We start from the raw sequence: 18,717 nt of genomic DNA, 5'->3' as shown, positions 1-18,717 counted from the left end.
AATATCTTTTTCCATTAGCAGTTTGTTCAAGCAAGCATACATTTTGTTAGTGAGCATGTATTTTGCAAGCTTTCTTTCAATCATTTCACAAGCTAAAGCTCACCTGTCTAAAAATACCTTCATAGGCTCTTTCCTCAGTTATTACAAAGCTCAAAGTTAGCATGTTTCAAAATGCCTTTGTAGAGTTTTCTAGCTCATGTTAGTCCTACTTCCCCTTTTTAAGTGATTACAAATTTTCTTAAAACTAATTTATAGTTTATATAAAGGATAGTTTAAACTACAAGGTAGTTTAAAGCTTAAAATTTTGTTGTTAGAACAAGGAGGTAGCTAAAAGCTTATTACTTTGTTAAACTTTACTTCCATGCTTTATTTTAGCTGTTTTTCAAAACTTTTCTTTGTAATAATTCCATGGTCTCTGTCTGCATTGCTTGCAGACACACATACATAGGTGACTGCTATTCGATTGACACAAATCACCACTAAATTTCTCACAAGCTTTCAACTGTATGCAAGAAGGTAGCATCATTTGTCTTTTGTGACAAAAAAAAAAAAAATCCATCCCACAATCACGGGATTTTGAGTTACATTTGTGCCAATACAAGACTGAAAGGCATATTTAGGGGTCTGCTGGTAGTCTCTTCCAGTCAAAAGACCGTTACACCCAGTTTAAGTTTGTGTAAAGTACCAGTGCTCCTCATTTTTCAGATGATGTAAAATGCCCAGCTTAAGACAGTTTAAGACAGGCTGGCTATGAGAAATGATTCAGTTCAGCTAAGGCAGGGCTCTCACTGCTGTAACACATTTCCTCCTCAATTCCTCAATGAGGGCTGGCAACACGGAGAGTGTGAAGCCATCAACACACATCAACCCGTGCAACCTAGACGACTGCAAAACATGAATCCATGCCAATTCAGTGTCCATCAGATCCATGTTTTCCTTCTCACCATAATCCATGCCTTAGGCCCATCTCCAGTACTTACAACACCTGTGACAGATGAAGAAGTCTCCTCAGCTAATTTAATAGATGCAGGGAACGACAACGTCCATCACTGGAGCTTTGTGGTGATGTAAATACATCACCATTGTGTGAGAGGGTGTTTGGTCCAGCATGCAAGGGCAACAAAGCCCACCAGAACCTCCAGATCTCAACTGCTTCATTTTAAGAGCCAAACTGCACTTCCCATTCCCAATTATAAAAGCAGGACAATCTAGGTGTGAAGACAACTCAGTGGCATCCTTGATGCTAACACTTCCTGCGGAGGAAGTAAGGTGACATAATCAACAAGCCACAAAACCTCAGTGGTGTCACCTATGGCCTGTCCAGCTGCAGTTCGTGCCGCATGGTGCTCTCAGGTGAACAGATTCGATGTGACCATTAGTGCCACGGTCTAGTTCACATCATGGTGTTCAGGCATGGATTGGATGAGATGATCCGAGAGGTCTTTCCCAATCCAATTGATTCCGTGATTCTGAACTAGAGGGACAGCGGCAAAAACTAACCAGACCAGACCAGACCTCACCGCCACCGAGGCCGCCATTTGCAGCCGTTTTGCCGCCAAAACGCGTCGCCGCGCGGGCGGGGGAGGGCCCCGTCACGTGGCCGCGCGGGGGCGCGCCCCGGCGCGAGTGGCGTCGCGTCACGTGAGGCGCGGAGGCCCCGCCCCCTCCCCGGCCCCAGCCCTTTGCGCCGCGGGGGGACGGCGGGCGGTGCGCGCGCGCGCGCGCCGCGCGCTCCCGCGCGTCTCCATCTCCTCCGCACGTGACCCCCCGTCCCTGGAACGTGGCATTGTGTAATCACGTGACCCGGGAGCGGAGCGGGGGGAGCCGAGGGAGGCAGGGAGGGAGGAAAGGGGGGCGGGGGGGCTGCGTACGCGACGGAGCGGGGTGCGAAGATGGCGGACGAGGAGGCCGAGCGGGAGAGCGGCGGCCCGGGCGGCGACCTCCTGGAGCTGCGGCGCCTGCGGGAGCGGCTGCTGGGGCTGGGGGCGGGGCTGCGGGAGAGCCGCGAGCCGGCCGTGCAGGCGGCCACCGTGTCCTGCATGCAGCTCTGCCAGGTCAGCCCGCCTCCTCCCCTTTCCCTTCCCTTCCTCCGTGCCCTGCCTCCGCCCGCTCCCTCCCCTCCCCCGCGGGGTGTGTATGAGCTTGGCCGGGCCGGAGCGCGGGGGCCGGGCGGGACCAGCGCCGCCCCCGCCGCGGGGAACCCGCAACCGGCGGCCCGGTGCGGCGGCCGGCCCGGGAGGAGGGGAGCGGGGACTCGGTGCTCGGGAGCGGGCCGGGCGATGGACGTCGCCGCCGCCGCTCGTTGTGGTCTGAGGCGGAGTGGCCCCCGCGCCCGCTGCCGCTCCGGCCCGTAATCCCCATCCCCCGCTTCGCCTCCCCCCGCCCGGTTCTCGCGGTCTCCAGGCCCCTTTGTTGTGCTCTGCGGCTCGGCTTATCGAAGGGCCCTTTGTTCCTGGCGGTGGCGGACCGGGGCCCCCCCCCCCGTCCCCGTCCCTTCGACACCCCTCCTCCCCTGGGGGCAAAGGGAGGGAGGCGGAGGTCCGGGAGGTGGGGGCTCCGCCGCTCCTCTGAGGGGCCGGGCACGAGCTGGAAGTCTGTCCCGGGTCCCTCGGCTCGAAGCTCCTGCACTATGTCCCCTTCCTTCCCCCCCGCTGCCTTTCCTATCTCGTACCCTGGAGGGATAGTGGAGTTACTGCCATTCTGGGAAGGTGTGAAGGTGGTGGTGGACTATACAGAGTCGCCGGTGGTGGTGGCAAGTCTGTGTTGCTGCTCCCCTTTTCTCGCCCTGTCAAAGGAGCGCAATCCCACCTCGGGCGAGGGCTCCCGAGCCGGCACTGTTTGAAGCACCATTGTGTGTAATTATTCTGCCTATGGGAAAAGGCCCGCTTCCCGGACCTTGGGCTAGTCCTAAGGCAGGGTTTGTTTGCAGGTGTTTCTTCTGAGCTAGTGATCCTGCTGAGTATTTGTTCCTAAACAAACTTTGTGGTACTAGCTCCACAGACTGCTAAAAAAGCAGACCATTTTAGTCATGTGTATGACTTGTACGTTATGTACATGGCCTTGATCTCTCTTAGATATCCTTTCTTGGATAGCATTTCTTGGATAGCATTAGGTGCATCCCAGTGTATAAAACAAGTTCTCAAATATTTTGGACCGCAGAAACCACTGCTTTTGTAGCTTTACTTTGTTTAATAGTCTGGCTGATACAAATGATAGTGTTTGTTTACGCATTACTATCGCCCATTCATGGACAGTCAGGCAAATTTTTACGAGGTGGAATGGATAAGAGTGAATTCACATGGCTGGTTTGAAATGTATTTTATTTATGATTTTGTGTCTGGTTTCTTAAAGAGTTCATTCTTGGTGGCCATTGTAGCATGCTAATTTCACATCTGTCGTTTCTGGATTAAACTGGGCTCTACTTTCTACTAACCAAGAAGATTTGCTACTAAATATTTTAAGCATAATTTTATTTTATTTTGTATATACAGGATTCATATATCAGGTTCGTTTTTTGCTGGTAAAAATTTATCATGTTGTGCTTGGTTAGATGTCCATGTAGATGCACAGAAACATTGGTTTAAGCACAGAAAGATTGGTTTTTGTTGGTTCAGATCAGTGTGTTCTCGGTCTGTTTTATCTTTGTGCCTACTTTCTTAACTTTATACACTGGGAGGTGGAAATCTGCGTTTCCTGGCTCCGACTCGACTTGTGAATGAGCTGTTCATTGAACTGAAGTAGTGTTGGGTAGGTGGGAATGAAGACACCATCCTTGACATGTACAGAGTAGATTACTGATGTCTAAAGTAGATTTATCACTGAAGTTGTGGTTATGTGTTCTCAGCGAGTGGCTTCAAGAGTTGTTTGATTGATTTAAAATTTAGCAAGTGTGAATAGTCTTCTTATTACTTAAATGTTACAAAAGTTTTGTAACTTTAGTTACTTTTGTAACTGACTGTTATAAAAGTCAGTTGTAATGCCCAAATTTACTATGTTACTTAGCCATGCACTTTTTAAAAGCAAGTCTCACTGAATCTCACAAATCAGTTGTGTAGAAACTGACTTAGAAATCATGCTGTTTTGAAATTAATTACTCCTTTAATTAAATAATTAATTAATTGTTCCTTCCATACTAAGATTTATAGTACAGCCATATCATGCAGACTGAAGGCTGATGTGTAACACTTAGGGTTGAGATATGCCTTTCAATGTTGAAAGATCTTGCTTTTCAAATTTTGAACAGAGGTCTAAACAGATGCTTAATATATTAAAAAGTGTTGTTAGGCAAGTGTTTTTGTACTGGCTCAGCAGGCACTTTTTAAAATCTGTCCACCTGTACTTGTGGTGCCAGAATACTTACACAGCCTCTTCTGCAGTTTTAATCTTTTTTTGGGCTAATACAAAATAGTATTCATGATTCAGAGAGTAGGCTTAGCTACTTAGTTTGCACTGCATGACACAAATTGTAGAAAAAACATGTAGGCTGTTCTAGGTCAGCCTTCTCAAGACATCAGTTCAAAAGCCATCTCAGAAATCTCTTCAAATAACAGTTTAAAGGTATCTGCCATGCTTTCTAGAATAAAGCCTTTGAAAATATATGCATGAAAAAAGTATTTGGTCAAATATATGGAACTGAGAGTTATTATATATATAAATTGAATATATATCACTTATTTATATCTAAGGTCTAGAAACTCAGTAATGAAGAAATATTTTAGTATTTCAATATAATTTCACCTGCTTTTTCTTTTTTTTCTTCATGCTTAGTTTCTAGGCATGTAATAACTGCACAGATCTTGGACTGTCTGGTGTCCTTGTTTTGTTTTGCCAGGTACTCACTCTGGAGCTCAGCAACCACCTAGCTTGTTGCCATAAATTAACTTTTATTTTTTTTAATGAAGTGGGTAGCAGTGTTCAAGAAATAAGCTTATTTTCAAACTGATGGAAGCTAAAGAATGTGCAGTAAAGCATGGAAAGATCCTTAGGTTCAAAGGCAAATAAAGGATTTAAGTATTCTGTGCTTATTAAATGAAGTGGGAGTTGTACAGCCAAGTCCTTTATCTGGTTTTGAAATACCTCAGTTTGAAATATTTTATTGTTTATAACCCAACACTGTAGGACAATTGTTAAAAACACAGAAAAACAAGAACCTTTTACCTTGACAGAAAATGTTATAGAACTGTTTTCTTCTCTTGTAAGAGTAAAGTTTACGTTGATGTATTTTATATCCAGCATTTCATTAGCTGTAAATATGTTCGTGTGCTGCTGCTGATTGCTCTGTGAAATAGTGCAATTATTCTTAAATTTTAAGGGGATTATAGGCTGGATCTTAATCTTGTACCAGATCTGTGTGATTGTGGTTCTGTTCTCCATTGTCAGCATGCAGTAGAGAGCATTATTTTTATTGTTATAGGGTGGAATTCACATCCATATCAGTATATGTAAAATGATTTTTTAATTGTGATTTGTGCTCTTCTGTTGCAATTTGATAATGAGCAAATCCTTGACAAAATGGTTATATTTTCACAAACTGTATGAGTGCAGACTGTGGCAGACAAAACAAGTATCTTCATCTGTAGTGACTGAAAATTGCAAATGTAAATTTTGCAAGAATTCAGAATGGCCCAAAGAAGATTGCTGTTCTTGTCACCATGTGGTGGCTGATTAGATTATTTTCAGACTTGGCTCTTAAAGGTGACCAGTTGTTTATATTCAGCTGGAGAAGACCAAAATGTATGTTTGGGTTTCCTGTGCTTAAGAGCTAGGTGAGTGTACTGCTGGTGGGTATATCAGAGTTCCTCACTATCTGCTGTGTTCCCTTCCAATTGTCATTACCTTTTTTATTTTTTTTTTAATTTTGATAAATAAAAAATAGATTGTAGGCTGGTAATAAATTTTCTGTCGTCATTAGGTTGTGAAATCTTTGTGGTGCTTCTGCCTCTTCTGACTGTGTTTCTGTCGTTGATGTGTTTTGAGTCTTCCCTTCTTTGTTATTTTGACACTTCATCTCTTTCCTGAATCTGCTTCTAAGGATTGAGGTTTTTTTCAGTCCTGCTGTACTTTGTGGTACAAATTCTCCAAAACTATAAGGTGGTTAGGTTTGTTCTACTGATGTACAAGTTGTCAGCAAAAAGTGTCTTTCCTATATTATAGGCATAAGATACTATTTGGATGGTTGTAAGACCTTTCCTCAATAACTTTGTCTGCACTTTCAGTTCATTTCTTGGTTGTCTTGTCATGTCTGCCCGTTATGAGAAAGATCATGTGTTAAAAGCGTGCTTAGTTTTTAGTAGATGTATTAATATCTTTCTATTTTATCCAGAAGTAACCTACAATCTTCTTAACAATAGTAGCAGAAAAGATGTAATGATGGTTGAAAAAGTTGGGGGTCTCTGGTGGTAATGCAAATTTTTAGAAGACACCCCAAAACTTCTTTTAAAGGAAAAATATTTTTAACTGTTCTGGCTGTGCAGTTAGTTCCTACTGTTTTAAGCTGGTTTTTACTATGTGTTGAGGTTCTAGTGAAGTATTATGATGTTAAGGTCCTACCCTATTTTTTTGGGATGTCTTGTCATGCTAGAGTAGATGTTGGTAATATTCAGGGATATGTAATCTAAGGTGTCCCTCCTAAAAGCAGACCTGTGTGTCTCTACATAAAAAACATTATTATTATTATTATTATTATTTTTATCACTGTATAGTACAGATTTTTGCTAATTATTTGTTTCTACTGGAGTCTAATGTTTTCTCTTACAAATTCTCCTAATAATCTTACTATATAATTGGCATTCAGTTTTAATACCTCACAGACTTCACAACTTTCTGGTGCTGTCACTGTCTTCAACTGTCATTGTCTTCCTCACTTTTAGTCTCTCTGTTCTCAACTTCCTCTTCAGACCCAAAGTGACAGAAATAATCTTCAGTTCTATGCATAAAATTTGAAATAAAGCTTTTCTTAAATCTTTTATTTATATGTTCTGGATTTATCCAAACTCAGAGTCTGTCTTAATCTAATGAGAAGGAAGTGTTTCAGTAGGCTGCTTTATTTTTTTCTGCAGGAGTTAGAGTATGATCCCTTACCAAGAGTAATTCTGTGTATAAAGACCTCAACAGCCTTTGAAGGATTTTTTTTTTGCTATTTCATTGAACACCTGCAGTTGTGATGTGACCATAAGATTAGCGTTCACTGATGGTAAGAAACACCACCCACAAAACTTCAGGTGCCTTTTTGATAGAAGTATGAAGACATTTCCTCTTTTTCTTAATATCACACTTGATTTCTTACTCCAGACAACTTTTGTCAGACTCTTCACTGAATGGATAGGTAGATGTCCACCTTAGATTTTGTTTGGCTCAACAGTTAACAGCGATGTTTACATTATACAGGCACTGGTGGAATGTAGTTGTTAGTAAGTGGATATTTTTTAAACTTTCAATTCAGTTATGCCCTGTCTATAATCAAGTCTGTGTCTCTTCTTTTGGGTATGCATGAATTCCATAGTTTCCAGTGCTTTAGGTAAAAAATGTTTTCTGTTGAGTCCACTGAGTGATTTTTACACTGAGGTAACACTTAAAAGTTCCTGTTATGATGTTTCTGTCTTTACACATTTTCCTCTGCCATTCGGTGTGTTGCTTCTGGTCTCACACACAGTTCCTATCTTTTTCTAAATACATTACCATGAGTGCAAAATTCCTATCATAACTTCCAATACTTTCAATTTTACTTTCATAACTGTGACCTCCAGATGTTCTGCTATTCAGGGAGAGATGTACAGCTGCCAGAAATTGCAAGGAATCTGCTAAAATATAGTACACCACAAAGATTTCCAAGTGCATGAAGAGAAACACCTGTCATCACTGTGTCAAGTCATGCAGACTTTCAGCTGCCTGAGGCATTTTTGTGCTACTTCATCACTGTGAGACCTGCCATGTCAAACAGTCACATTATCTCTTTGACTGGGGAGAGGGATAGAAGTAAAACCCCCAGATTAATTTTTTTTTTTTTTAAGTTAAACTACATGGAGTTAGGGAAATTGTCTTGCTTTCAAATAAAACAGTATGTGTACCTATCCAGTTAAGATGTATGTAAAAAATATTTAGAAGAAAGCACCCTCACTGTTTAGGGTAAATCTAAACAATGAATATAAATATTCTAATCCTTGTCCTCAATAATGGCATCGACCCCCAGCATCATATTAGATTTGAGCTGGTCTTCGTTAGAACTTCTGAGATCTGTACTATAAGGTTTTATTAAACCTGTATTTCCTGTATTGAAGTAAGACAGGTAGACCATGATTCCAAAGCAGCATTGATTATTGATAAGCCATAGCTACAAATGCTTGTTTAATCTGTTCTCAAAACTATCCATTGAAAAAGATTCAAAAAAACTCCCTGAATAATACATTTCAATTCAGTGTTCAGCCTTCAATAATTTCTTCTGCCAGTCCTTGCAGTGTAACTTAATATCTAGTTGCAGTTTAAGACTATTGTGATGTGTTGTATCCCATGTAGATAACAAAAAGTAGCATATTCTCTTTCTGTTGGAAGCACGACTTATTTTCAATACTATTTTCAGCTCTTTTCCACTTTTTACTTTTGAGAACAGTTTTTGCAGTTCTGGATGTTATTTTTTTCCTATTTCCCCCTTTCCTTTTTGCTTCTTTGCTGTATCTTTGGAATGTATGGGATTTTTCTTACTTGCAGGGAAGGTAGCAATCTAATAAGAATTTAGTGAGAGGGTGACAGTCTGTCTAAAACTCGGGATTTAAGTTAAAACATTTCTCCTTCTGAGTACAAATATTCAAGAGAAGAGTGATAGTTCTCTGAAGCGTAACAAGGTAGTTAAGAAGATGACAAAACAGAGGTGGAGGGATAAAAATTATTAAAGCTTCAGGATGTTGACAAAAGCTTATCTGTCCATGTAAGTTCAGCAGTTAGATACTTAGTTTCGTAGTTACCCTCATGGACATTTGCTAACTTACTTGATGCTTTTATTGAAGTTATGGAGAAAACTATCAGCTTCTATCAGCAAACTGCCATTTCTCTAAGAAATACTTCCAGTGAAAAGTTAATACTCAGAGCAGATACAGTTCTGCATAATATCCTTGATTCTTGTTGCCCATTCAAAGACTGAGAGATGTTCTGCTTTACACAGTCCTTTATCCCTTTGAGAAAACCTCTGAAGACCTCCCTGTAGATTCTAGTTTACTTGTATTAGTTGACTGTAAGCAGCAGCTGCACATCTGTGCTGGCATAACTTTCTGTACTGACACCTACATTCCTGCCTTTACCTTTTCCCAGAAATCCAAACTTTATTCCCCACTTTTGAACAATGTATATCAATAAAGTCCAGATTGCTTTCTAAAACTGCAATTACTGAAGATTCACTGTTTAAAAAACAAGGAATATTTGCTATAGCCAATAAGCAAAGCAAGGTGCAGGGCTATACAGGGAGTATATGTATGTTAATATTATCATCCAGTAGGGCATCTCATTCTATCAAAATATCTACATTGTATGTCTCACTTTCATAGTAATGATATTAGATATCTATTTAAATGTTCAGTCCATTTTCTATATATTTTAGATTTTTAAAAATTATTATTTTGGTAGAGAATGAATGCTTCATAAACCATAGGTCTTGAGGGAAGGAAAGAAAAAAAAGTGCTCTTCTGGGGACGCTTCGCTTCCATCATGAGTAAGAATTAGGGAGTTTCATATGGCCTTTTCCATTTACTCTGCCATTTAAATGTCATCATTTTCTTGTATTCTAGGCTTATTGCAGATATGTTGTGCATTGTTCCTACTTAAGGCTTCTTTAAGTTATGGGTCAAACAACAACAGTTACTGGACATCAACATATTGTTTATTCTGTGTGGTACGTTACCTAAACTGACATACAAGGCAAAGAAACTATTTAAAATTCACATATTTAGGGAGCATATCTTCTAGAAATAGTGTTCCAAGCATTGATTTATACCTGTCAAAAATTTTTAGTTGATTTTTTTAAAGGCCTCCATGCATATCCTTATGCAATTATGATACAGTGTGTTTCTATAGTTTTCATGAGGGAAACTAGCATGAGGTTCTTAGGCCACCAATGAGGATGTACAACAATTTGCAAATTTTAGTTTAAATGACACTTAATGTGTCATGTTTTAGGAATATGCAAGTCTTTTTTTTTTTGAGGTGTGAAATATTTTTTTCTGTTTATCTCTCAAAATATGCATTAAAGACAGCTGTGTGGTATTTTTTCTCAGGTCTTTCATCTCTAAGGATGAAGTACACTGCTTTCATTTGTGAAGAGTTAATCTAATAACACCTAGTACTTGGCAGAACAAAGACTTTCAGAAAGAAGATATATGTAACGTCAAAAAAGCAGTGGAGCTTTATAAAATTATTCTCTGAAAACAGACCTGATCCAGTAGGAAATGGGACTACACTTGCAAAAATGTGTGCCTGTTTTTGGTGAAAATAGTTTGATCAAATGTCTTTTCTATCTTCTCTTCTGTAACTGTTGTACAGTCTTCTGGTATACAATATTACTGGCTTTATGATTTCCCGTATGAAGGTAAAGTAAATTAAACAATCATCAGAGAAATAAGAAAATCCTGTGCTAACTTATCTAGCTCTCACTTGGTTGTTACTCATTCTGAACTAATCATACAGTTCTTTGTTCTTATAGGAACTCATGTAACATGGACAACTACCAAAGCTCCATCCATCTTCAAACACTGACTCCTAGTTCATTCTCTCCTAGCTGCTTGGCAGGTGTATTTGTTGCTTTGGGGACCTTAACTCCATGAAGTAAAATTCTTTAGGATAAAGACCAGTCTATTTGTAACTCTCTCTTGTCTTTTGAGATGAATAGAGCAGTTTTCATTTGAGCAGATGTAGCATTCTCAGTGTTCTGTATATCAAGAATACCCCCAGAATTTTGAAGGATTACTCTTCCGTTTTTCGGAATGATAGAGAGAATGGGTTCTGTCAAATAGACAAATCCTGTTTGGTATTTGTGTATCTAACAGACCAAATATTGTTTCAGTGAATTGGTAAAGTACATTCAGTGATCAGGCATTAAATCAAATCATGAATAAGGAGTTCCTCAGTCTTGTGATTCATAGAATCATAGAATGTTAAGGGTTTGGAATGAAACTTGAAAGATCATCTAGTCCTAACCCCCCTTGCTGTGGACAGGGACATCTGCTTCTAGACCAGGTTGCTCAAGGCCTTATTCAGCCTGTCCTTGAACACTGCCAGGTTTGGGGTGTCCACAGCCTTCCTGGGCAGCCTGTTCCAGTGTCTCATTACCCTCACAGTAAAGAATTTCTTCCTAATATATAACCTAAACTTCCCCTCTTTCAATCTGTACCCATTATTCCTTGTGCTATCACTACAGTTCCTGATGATGAATCTCTATCTGGCTCCCTTGTAGAGCCCTGCTCTGAACTTGCTCTAACAATTCCATGTCCTTCTTCTGTTGGGAACCCAGAATTGGATGCAGTAATGTGGATGGGGTCCCACAAGAGCAGAATAAAGGGGAAGAATCACCTCCTTTGACCTGCTGGCCATGCTTCTTTTGATGAAGGCCAGGATTCCATCTGGCTTTCTGGGCTGTGAGCTCACGCTGCTGGCTCATGTTGTCTATCATCCGCAAGTCTTTCTCTGCAGGGCTACTCCCAGTCACTTCTCTGCCCAGCTTGTCAGTGTGCCTGGGATTGCCATGACCCAGGTGTAGAACCTTGCACCTCTTTGTTCAACTCCATGAGGTTTGCACAGCCCATATCTCCATCTTGTCAGGGTACCTCTGATTGGCATCCCTTCCCTCCAGCACACCGACTGCACCACACAGCTTGGTGTTATCAGCAAATTTGCTGAGGGTGCACTTGGTCCAACTCTCCATCAAAGATGTTGAATCAGCTCTACTACTGACCTCTGAGGAGCACCACTGGTTTCCATGTGGACAATGAGCTATTGACCATAACTCTTGGCATGTGGCCATCCAGCCAGTTCTTTATCCACAGTGTGGTCCATCCAGCAAATCCATGTCTCTCCAATTTGGAGACAAGCATGTCAATGCAGCAGAGCATCAAACACTACTTAAGTCCAGCTTCCACCAATGCTGGTCCTGTCATAGATTGCTTGTTTCAGGAGCCTGTGATAGTATACTGTTTTATAACACAAATGAACACAAGGATGGGTACAAGAAGAGATTAAATGTTCATAATCACAAAAGACACAATCTGAACTTCATTTTTGTTTTTAATCATTGGAGGGTTTCTCTTATGAAGAGAATTACAGGGATAAAAAGTAACTTACGTTTATGAATCTGTAATAGTAAAGATGGTGGAACTTCATTATCCTCGTTCTACAGACTGGGAACTTGCCTGATGTTTTAGTTGAAACTTGTGTAGCAACTGAACCCTGCTTTTGGATACCCAGCCAGACTTGGTCACCGTGTCAGTGTGATGGCAGGAGTGTAAGAGTTCTGCTCAGGTTTGCCAACACATTCAGCAGAAGGCATGGCATTGGCTCCACTCCTTTCCCACATGTGGACATAGTGGCAGTACTTTGACACTGGTAAAAGGACACTGGTGGTTATTAGGCACAGTGTGGTAGATGTTGCCTTGTTCTTTCACCAGAAATGTCAATCAGATGGAAGGCATTCTTTTGGAAGCCAATTTGACTGCGCTGAATATACAAGTTTAAAATTGCAGTTGAGTAATCTTTCTACCGAGGATGGAGATTATCAATTAAGTTATCATCAGAATTAAAAAGGTTTGAAGTAGCAGTGGGAGAAGTTGCATTCATCTGATAAAGACAGCTAATACAAAAATGTAATGCAGTTGAACTAAAGAAATATCATAATGTCTCATTTCACTGGATGAGAGAGCAGGTTTAAGTCACCTATGCTGCAGGAAATGTAAATATTTCCAGATTAGACACAGTTATTTCTGGCTGTATTCCTATTTTTAATCTGCCCATATGCCAGTCTGATAATTAAAAGAATAGGTAAATTACATTTCCTGGCAGTGGATGAAAGTTTACTGTAATGAACATCCCGCCACATTCATGAAATGCTTGTTTAATAGCCAACTGCTGAATGCTCTTTTTAACTAAACAGAGTAAAATATGAATGTTGGGATGACAACATTGAATTGAGACATGATTGAATAGCTGAATAGAGAAAAATGTAGCCTAGAACTATAGCAAGTTCACTTATGTTAGGATGCAAGAGAGAAATTAGATACCAATGACCAGATCAGAAAGAGCCTGTTAAATGCAAAATGTTGAAAGATTAAAGGCAAACCTAAAGAATGGTAATTTCTATTAACGTATGTGAAGTATGAGGCTTAATGAAGTTATTTACTGATGTTTTAAATAACTTATTTGGTCTAAAATAGTTCATGGATGTAACCAGAGGCTCTCCATTAATTTTCTAGGTTTTCCTAGGTCTTTTTCTAAAACTAGCTGGGGTTTGAATTGTAAGCAAAATAGTGCCTTAAAAATAATGGGACAAATAGCACCAAGGTAATTTTGCTTTTGTTTTGCCTCTTTCAGTTTAATAATTAGCAAACTGAGCTCATTCAGTATGTGTTCAGATGAAAAGCATGCAAATTCCCTGTGCCTTTTAACTTATATTTGGGGAGAGAAACATCTGTCAATTAAGAGAACGTTCGGTGTTCAGTAGTTAACATTCAGTTGTGTCCCCTTCCTGTGGGTTCTTTTTTAAAACTTTCTGCGTGATGGTAGGTGACATAATTACTGTGAGAGTTGTAGTAGAGCTCCACAAGCTGTTCTATTTCTGCTTCTGTATCTGATGAGGTGCTTTTTTCAAACCTTCCTCCAACAGACTTTTCCTTAAAAATATAAACATATTTTCCAACAGCATAGTTACAGCTTTTGGTTTCATATCTGTAAATTGAGGGTAGTGGTATTTCCCTGCTACTCAGTTATATGCATCAGAGGACAAACTTGATATTTTTGTTGCTGTTACATTATCTGCCTAGTGAAGTATAAGTAGTTGTATTAGAGGCATAGTTAACTTTGTATTTGTGTGCCAAAGAGTTGGGGTGCTAATGTTCCTAAAAAATGAAATATAACAATAGTTTAAAGAAATCCTCAAAAAGTTGATAAGGAAACTCACTCTTAAGATTATAACATGGATTCTTCTCACTATTAGTCTTAACTTGGCTTGAGGCTAGAGACATACAACCTTGAGAGTTACAGCAAGTAGTTCTAAGAAGTCATCAAGGTCATTAACGCCTTTGGTGGTGAAAATATGTGTGGGGAGAGGAGAGTTCAAATACTCAGTTCGCTCCTGCGTTTTCAGAATCATTGAAATCTGTTTAGTAATTGCATATCAATGATAACTAAAGCTGCAATGAGTTTTATTAAAAAAAAATATATATATCCACAAAAGAGACCTAAGTAGATGTGGTTATTTGAGGAGAATCTCTTTAGGCAAGAGTTAAAAAGTAGTTAATGGTGCTTCTTACTAACTTTGTCTTTGTTCAGCTTCAATATTTTCTAATTTTTGTGGTATGATACTCAACTTATTTTGCATAATAAACCACATAATATGTAGTTACGTTATAAGCTACTGAATATATGTATGAATGTGTAGTGGTTGAACAGACTGAGAAAATGAATCATTCATTGCAGGGTAGTTGGTTACATTTACTGGATTTCAAAAGTATTCTAATTCTTTCTAACAAATCAAAATTAGTCAGCAAGTAGTGTCAGTTCTTTAACAATTACCTGTTCTCTCTGTGTTCTGAACTTAACGGTTGTCTCTAAAAAGTCTCCAGGGAGGATAGCTTTCCTTAAATATGAACAGAGGAATGAGTTGCTGCATGTCTTGTTTTTTTGCTGTTTCTGTGAAGCTCCCTTTCTGGTGGAGCTTGAGCGCAAAACCTAGATGTGTACGGTTAATTTTTGCAGGTTTGCCACCAAAACAAAAAAGGTGCAATTATAGATCAGTTATTTCTTTGTATTCTGGTTTGATAGGCAAGATTTTAGATGTACTTGGTTAGTCTGAGAATAAAAAAAATTAAGAGGATGGTGGGGGGAGAATGTTTATTAAAAAGGGCTTGTAGGTAGATAGAGCTTTGCAACACTTTTATGGATTATCTTTAAAAGGAAACTTGTTCTGGAAACTAGTACTTGAAGGTATTTGAGCTCATGTTTCCCTTGTTAGATAGCGCCAAAAAATCAGGTCTTATTAAGTGATGGGTGTCTATATCACAGAGTGCATACCTGTGTATCTGGGTTCTGAAGGTACCAGTAATAAAAACCAGTGCTACCTTGTAGGTGGTACTTCAAATACAGGGGTGATGAGCAGAGCTCAGGTGGGCTTTTTTTTTTGCCAGTGTAAGGAGAAACACTGCTATACAGACAAGAGTATGAAAACATACCTGCTCATACCGTCTAACAAAACTTGCTTTTAGTGTTCTGAAAGTCTCTTCAGTAGATGAATGAGACATGACAGTGGTTGAAAGAACAGTTTTAGAGGATACACGTGAACAAAAAGACTGAGTTCCTATATGTTAATACTCTGGATCAGACATGGGGTTTGATTTGAAAGTGTTCTGATCATCCCTGTTAGCACACTTCTTTTTACATAGTGGAACAGCTCTGTAGTGTAGAAATTTTAATGTCTTTTGGATGAAACTAAACCAGAAGCTCTGTTCCAGAAGCAGTTGCAGTCTACTTCACCTGCTAGTGGGCATCCAGTTAATGGAACCAGCTGAATGCCAGTCTTTGATGGGTTCACTGGAGACTTGGGTTCTCAGAACCCTCTTTTCTGCTGTATTATCCACTCCTTGTGCATTGCACTGGAATGGTATAGTCATTGTGAGCTTTTTGTGGACCAGAACCTAACTGGCAAACTCAGATTCTGGTTTTGAACTTCATCTCTGAATGACTCTGTCTTGACTCACTGATTCAGTACTTGATAATCTTGGCATGACTTTCACTTGCTTTCAGTTGCAGGGTAGAGAAGCCAGTGATGTTAGGATGGCTTTGCAAAGAGTGAAAGCAGCTGGAGTTTTCTGTTTGAAGGGAAAGGAAAAAGAAGCACAGATTGAAACTGCAGCCTGTCAGTGGAAGAGTTGTAATGGGAAAAAAAATTGGATAGCTCTGTACCATGCTGCAGAAACTGAGAGTGAAAACAATTGCTTAAATACGATCTTGTAGTAAGTGATAGAATTAAGAGTCTGGCTTCAGTCCTCTCTTCTGGGCACAAGTCAATATCTCCATTAGAATTAAAGTGTCATCATCTGATTCTTCAGCCAAAAGGGAGTCTTGGCTTTCTAGAGCTATACTTTGCTTAAAAACTTCATTGTGAAGCAATTCAGACACACATTCAAGTAAAAATAGCCTATAAATAAATTAAAATCTTGATAAGTTTTAAAAATAAAAATTGAGTACAAATTGAGATTGATGTTCTTTGATCATAATCATCATTTGTCCTGTAGAAAATACAATCGCATTAGATTATGTCATCCATAGTTTCGTATGAGCGGTGTGATACTGTGTACTTGCTGGAGTTTTGCTGTTTCGTTCTGGTTTGTTTTGTATTATAATAACAAACGTGTAAGAGCTAATATTCTTGCATCACTTGTGTAGCTACAAAATCAAGGTAACAGTGCTAAGCCTTGGTAAACAAATACTGAATCAGTTAAGTAGTGCCAGTTTTAATTTGCATCATTAAACTACTTTGGAAATTATTTAGAAGTGCAGTGCTGTGTTGTTTTGATGTAAAGTAACTTCTCTGTGTACTGTTCTAAATAAATAAAAACTGGTTTTGTTGATTTTATTATGGCAAATTTTTGATAGCAGCAATATTTCAGATTGGTGCTGTTAAGTCTGATACTTGTGGAAAGGTTTGAAATACCTGTGTTTTTCTGTGAAATTTTGTTCTAACCTAAAAATCTGTAAAATTGCCTGTTGGGTATCCCAACTTGAAAACAAAATGGAAACAGGTCATTTATGTTTCAGTTTTTCTGTTGGAGACAAAGGTGAAAGGAAAATAAAGATTGATTATGATCATGGTGATGTGAAGAATGTCTTGATCAGAAGGTTGTCATACTGCAGTGAAAGCAATAGATACTTGTGATTTTTTTTCCCCTCCTTTTCCCCTGTACTTTTTTAAATGGGCAAGAGATGGGTTTTATACTATGTAACCATTTAGTTTACTCTTAAATGCTTTAAAAATCATGTTAGAGTATTTGTTTCTAATGACTAATGGGCAATCTGTGGTAGACTTGGTTTAAAGTAGTCAGGGAAGTAAGGGTTTTTTCAGCATGCAGAAGTAGCTCAAGAACTGCTCAAGCTTTTGCTTGAATACTCTGTTCATTCGACATCTTAGTTGGGTAGTTTGTACTTATACAAAGTGAATGCAAATGCTGGTTGCATCCCAGCAATTCCTTAGCTGCCTTCACTTTCCTCAAATAAGGTGGGAACTTTTCATGGGAACCTTAACTTCACAGTTTAAAAAAAAAAAAGAAGTTGCAGCAGTTGGTTTTTTATGTGATGAAGGGCTTGTTCTCCATCTTCTGGTAAAACACTGAACAACAAGGTGGAGAGAAAGGCAAGGAGAGAAATCACAAAAATGAAAGATAGTTTTCATCTCTAGAAGCTTTAGCTCATCAAGGCTGAGAATAATTGTAGTTTAACGCTGTAAAGATTTTTTTTTTTGTGTGTCCCTTTAGGATGTAACTTTGCTGTGGGACTTCACAAAGACATCATCTGGTACACATGTATTGGTATAAAATCTTCTTGACTCCAGATATGTCTAAATTAGGACTTCTAATTTATTTTTAGTATCTCAGATACTTAGTTAAAAAGAACACGTTATAAAGCTATTCTGAACCAGTCTGTTCATTTTCCTTACCTGAGAGAGGCATCACAGGCAGTGTTGCTGTGTTCACTTAAGTTCTGATAGTCTGGAAATGCTTCTTGAGGCAATTCCTTTATAGAAGCTGTGAGGATGATTGCCCAGTGCATGGTCTTATGCTCATTGGTCATGCCTGCTATCATCCTAGTCATTTTCTAATTGAGTTCTTTTACACCGAATTCTTGGGGTGGGGATGATTTTACTATTGCAAACCAGGACTGATGCTCCACATGGAAGGGAGAGACCGATTAACTTCCTTACAGGTTTATTTCTATTTTACTAGTTCAGTTCTGTGACTTTTCATGTGATCCAGTAATCATACTAGCACAGGGCTGGAATTGCACAAAAAACTCAAGGCCAGAAGCCTGGCTTGGTTTGTAAGCTATCATAAATTGACCTTAAAAGTAGACTGTTATCAGCTTTCCAGGAATTTGAACAATGCTGTCTTGATCACATGCTCAGTTCTTTATTGGTTGTAGTAGTCAGTGAGCTTATGCTTCAGGCTCACAGTTTTACTCTGAAAAATACAGCTTTCAAAAATAAACTTGTCTTGAATGAGAAGAAATGTTTAGCCTCAGCCCAAGAATCAGTGTAATTTTTTCAGATTTCCCAGAAAACCACCCAAACAAACCAAAACTTTTATTCTGCTATTGTTAAGTCAGAAGATAGCATCAATGTCATGATACCTAGCTACTTGATTAAGAATCCACATCAAGCCAGCATATTCCTTGTGTCCACCTCTTAGGGTTCAGGGCCTTTGTCAGGGACTAATCTGTCTTGCAATTTCTAGCATTTTCTCCAGTACCAATTCTCTGTTG

General features: G+C 39.4%; 1 protein-coding gene across 1 annotated transcript in view; it reads left to right on the top strand.

Moving 5' to 3' along the window:
* The first annotated feature begins 1,853 nt into the window (after window positions 1-1,853).
* ZNF292 (zinc finger protein 292) overlaps window positions 1,854-18,717 on the top strand; it is a 51,505-nt gene continuing 34,641 nt past the window's right edge. The window contains exon 1 of the mRNA XM_005518183.3: window positions 1,854-2,054. Within this exon, the coding sequence (XP_005518240.2) occupies window positions 1,893-2,054 (162 nt within the window). The 5' untranslated portion in view covers window positions 1,854-1,892. The remainder of the gene's footprint in view (window positions 2,055-18,717) is intronic.

This window comes from Pseudopodoces humilis, chromosome 3 (assembly GCF_049639895.1).
Source record: "Pseudopodoces humilis isolate 2021_Gansu_Grassland_sample_001 chromosome 3, ASM4963989v1, whole genome shotgun sequence".
NCBI classification, from domain to species: Eukaryota; Metazoa; Chordata; class Aves; order Passeriformes; family Paridae; genus Pseudopodoces; species Pseudopodoces humilis.
The sequence above is the reverse complement of the archived record's forward strand: the minus strand, read 5'-3'. Positions and strand labels throughout refer to the sequence as shown.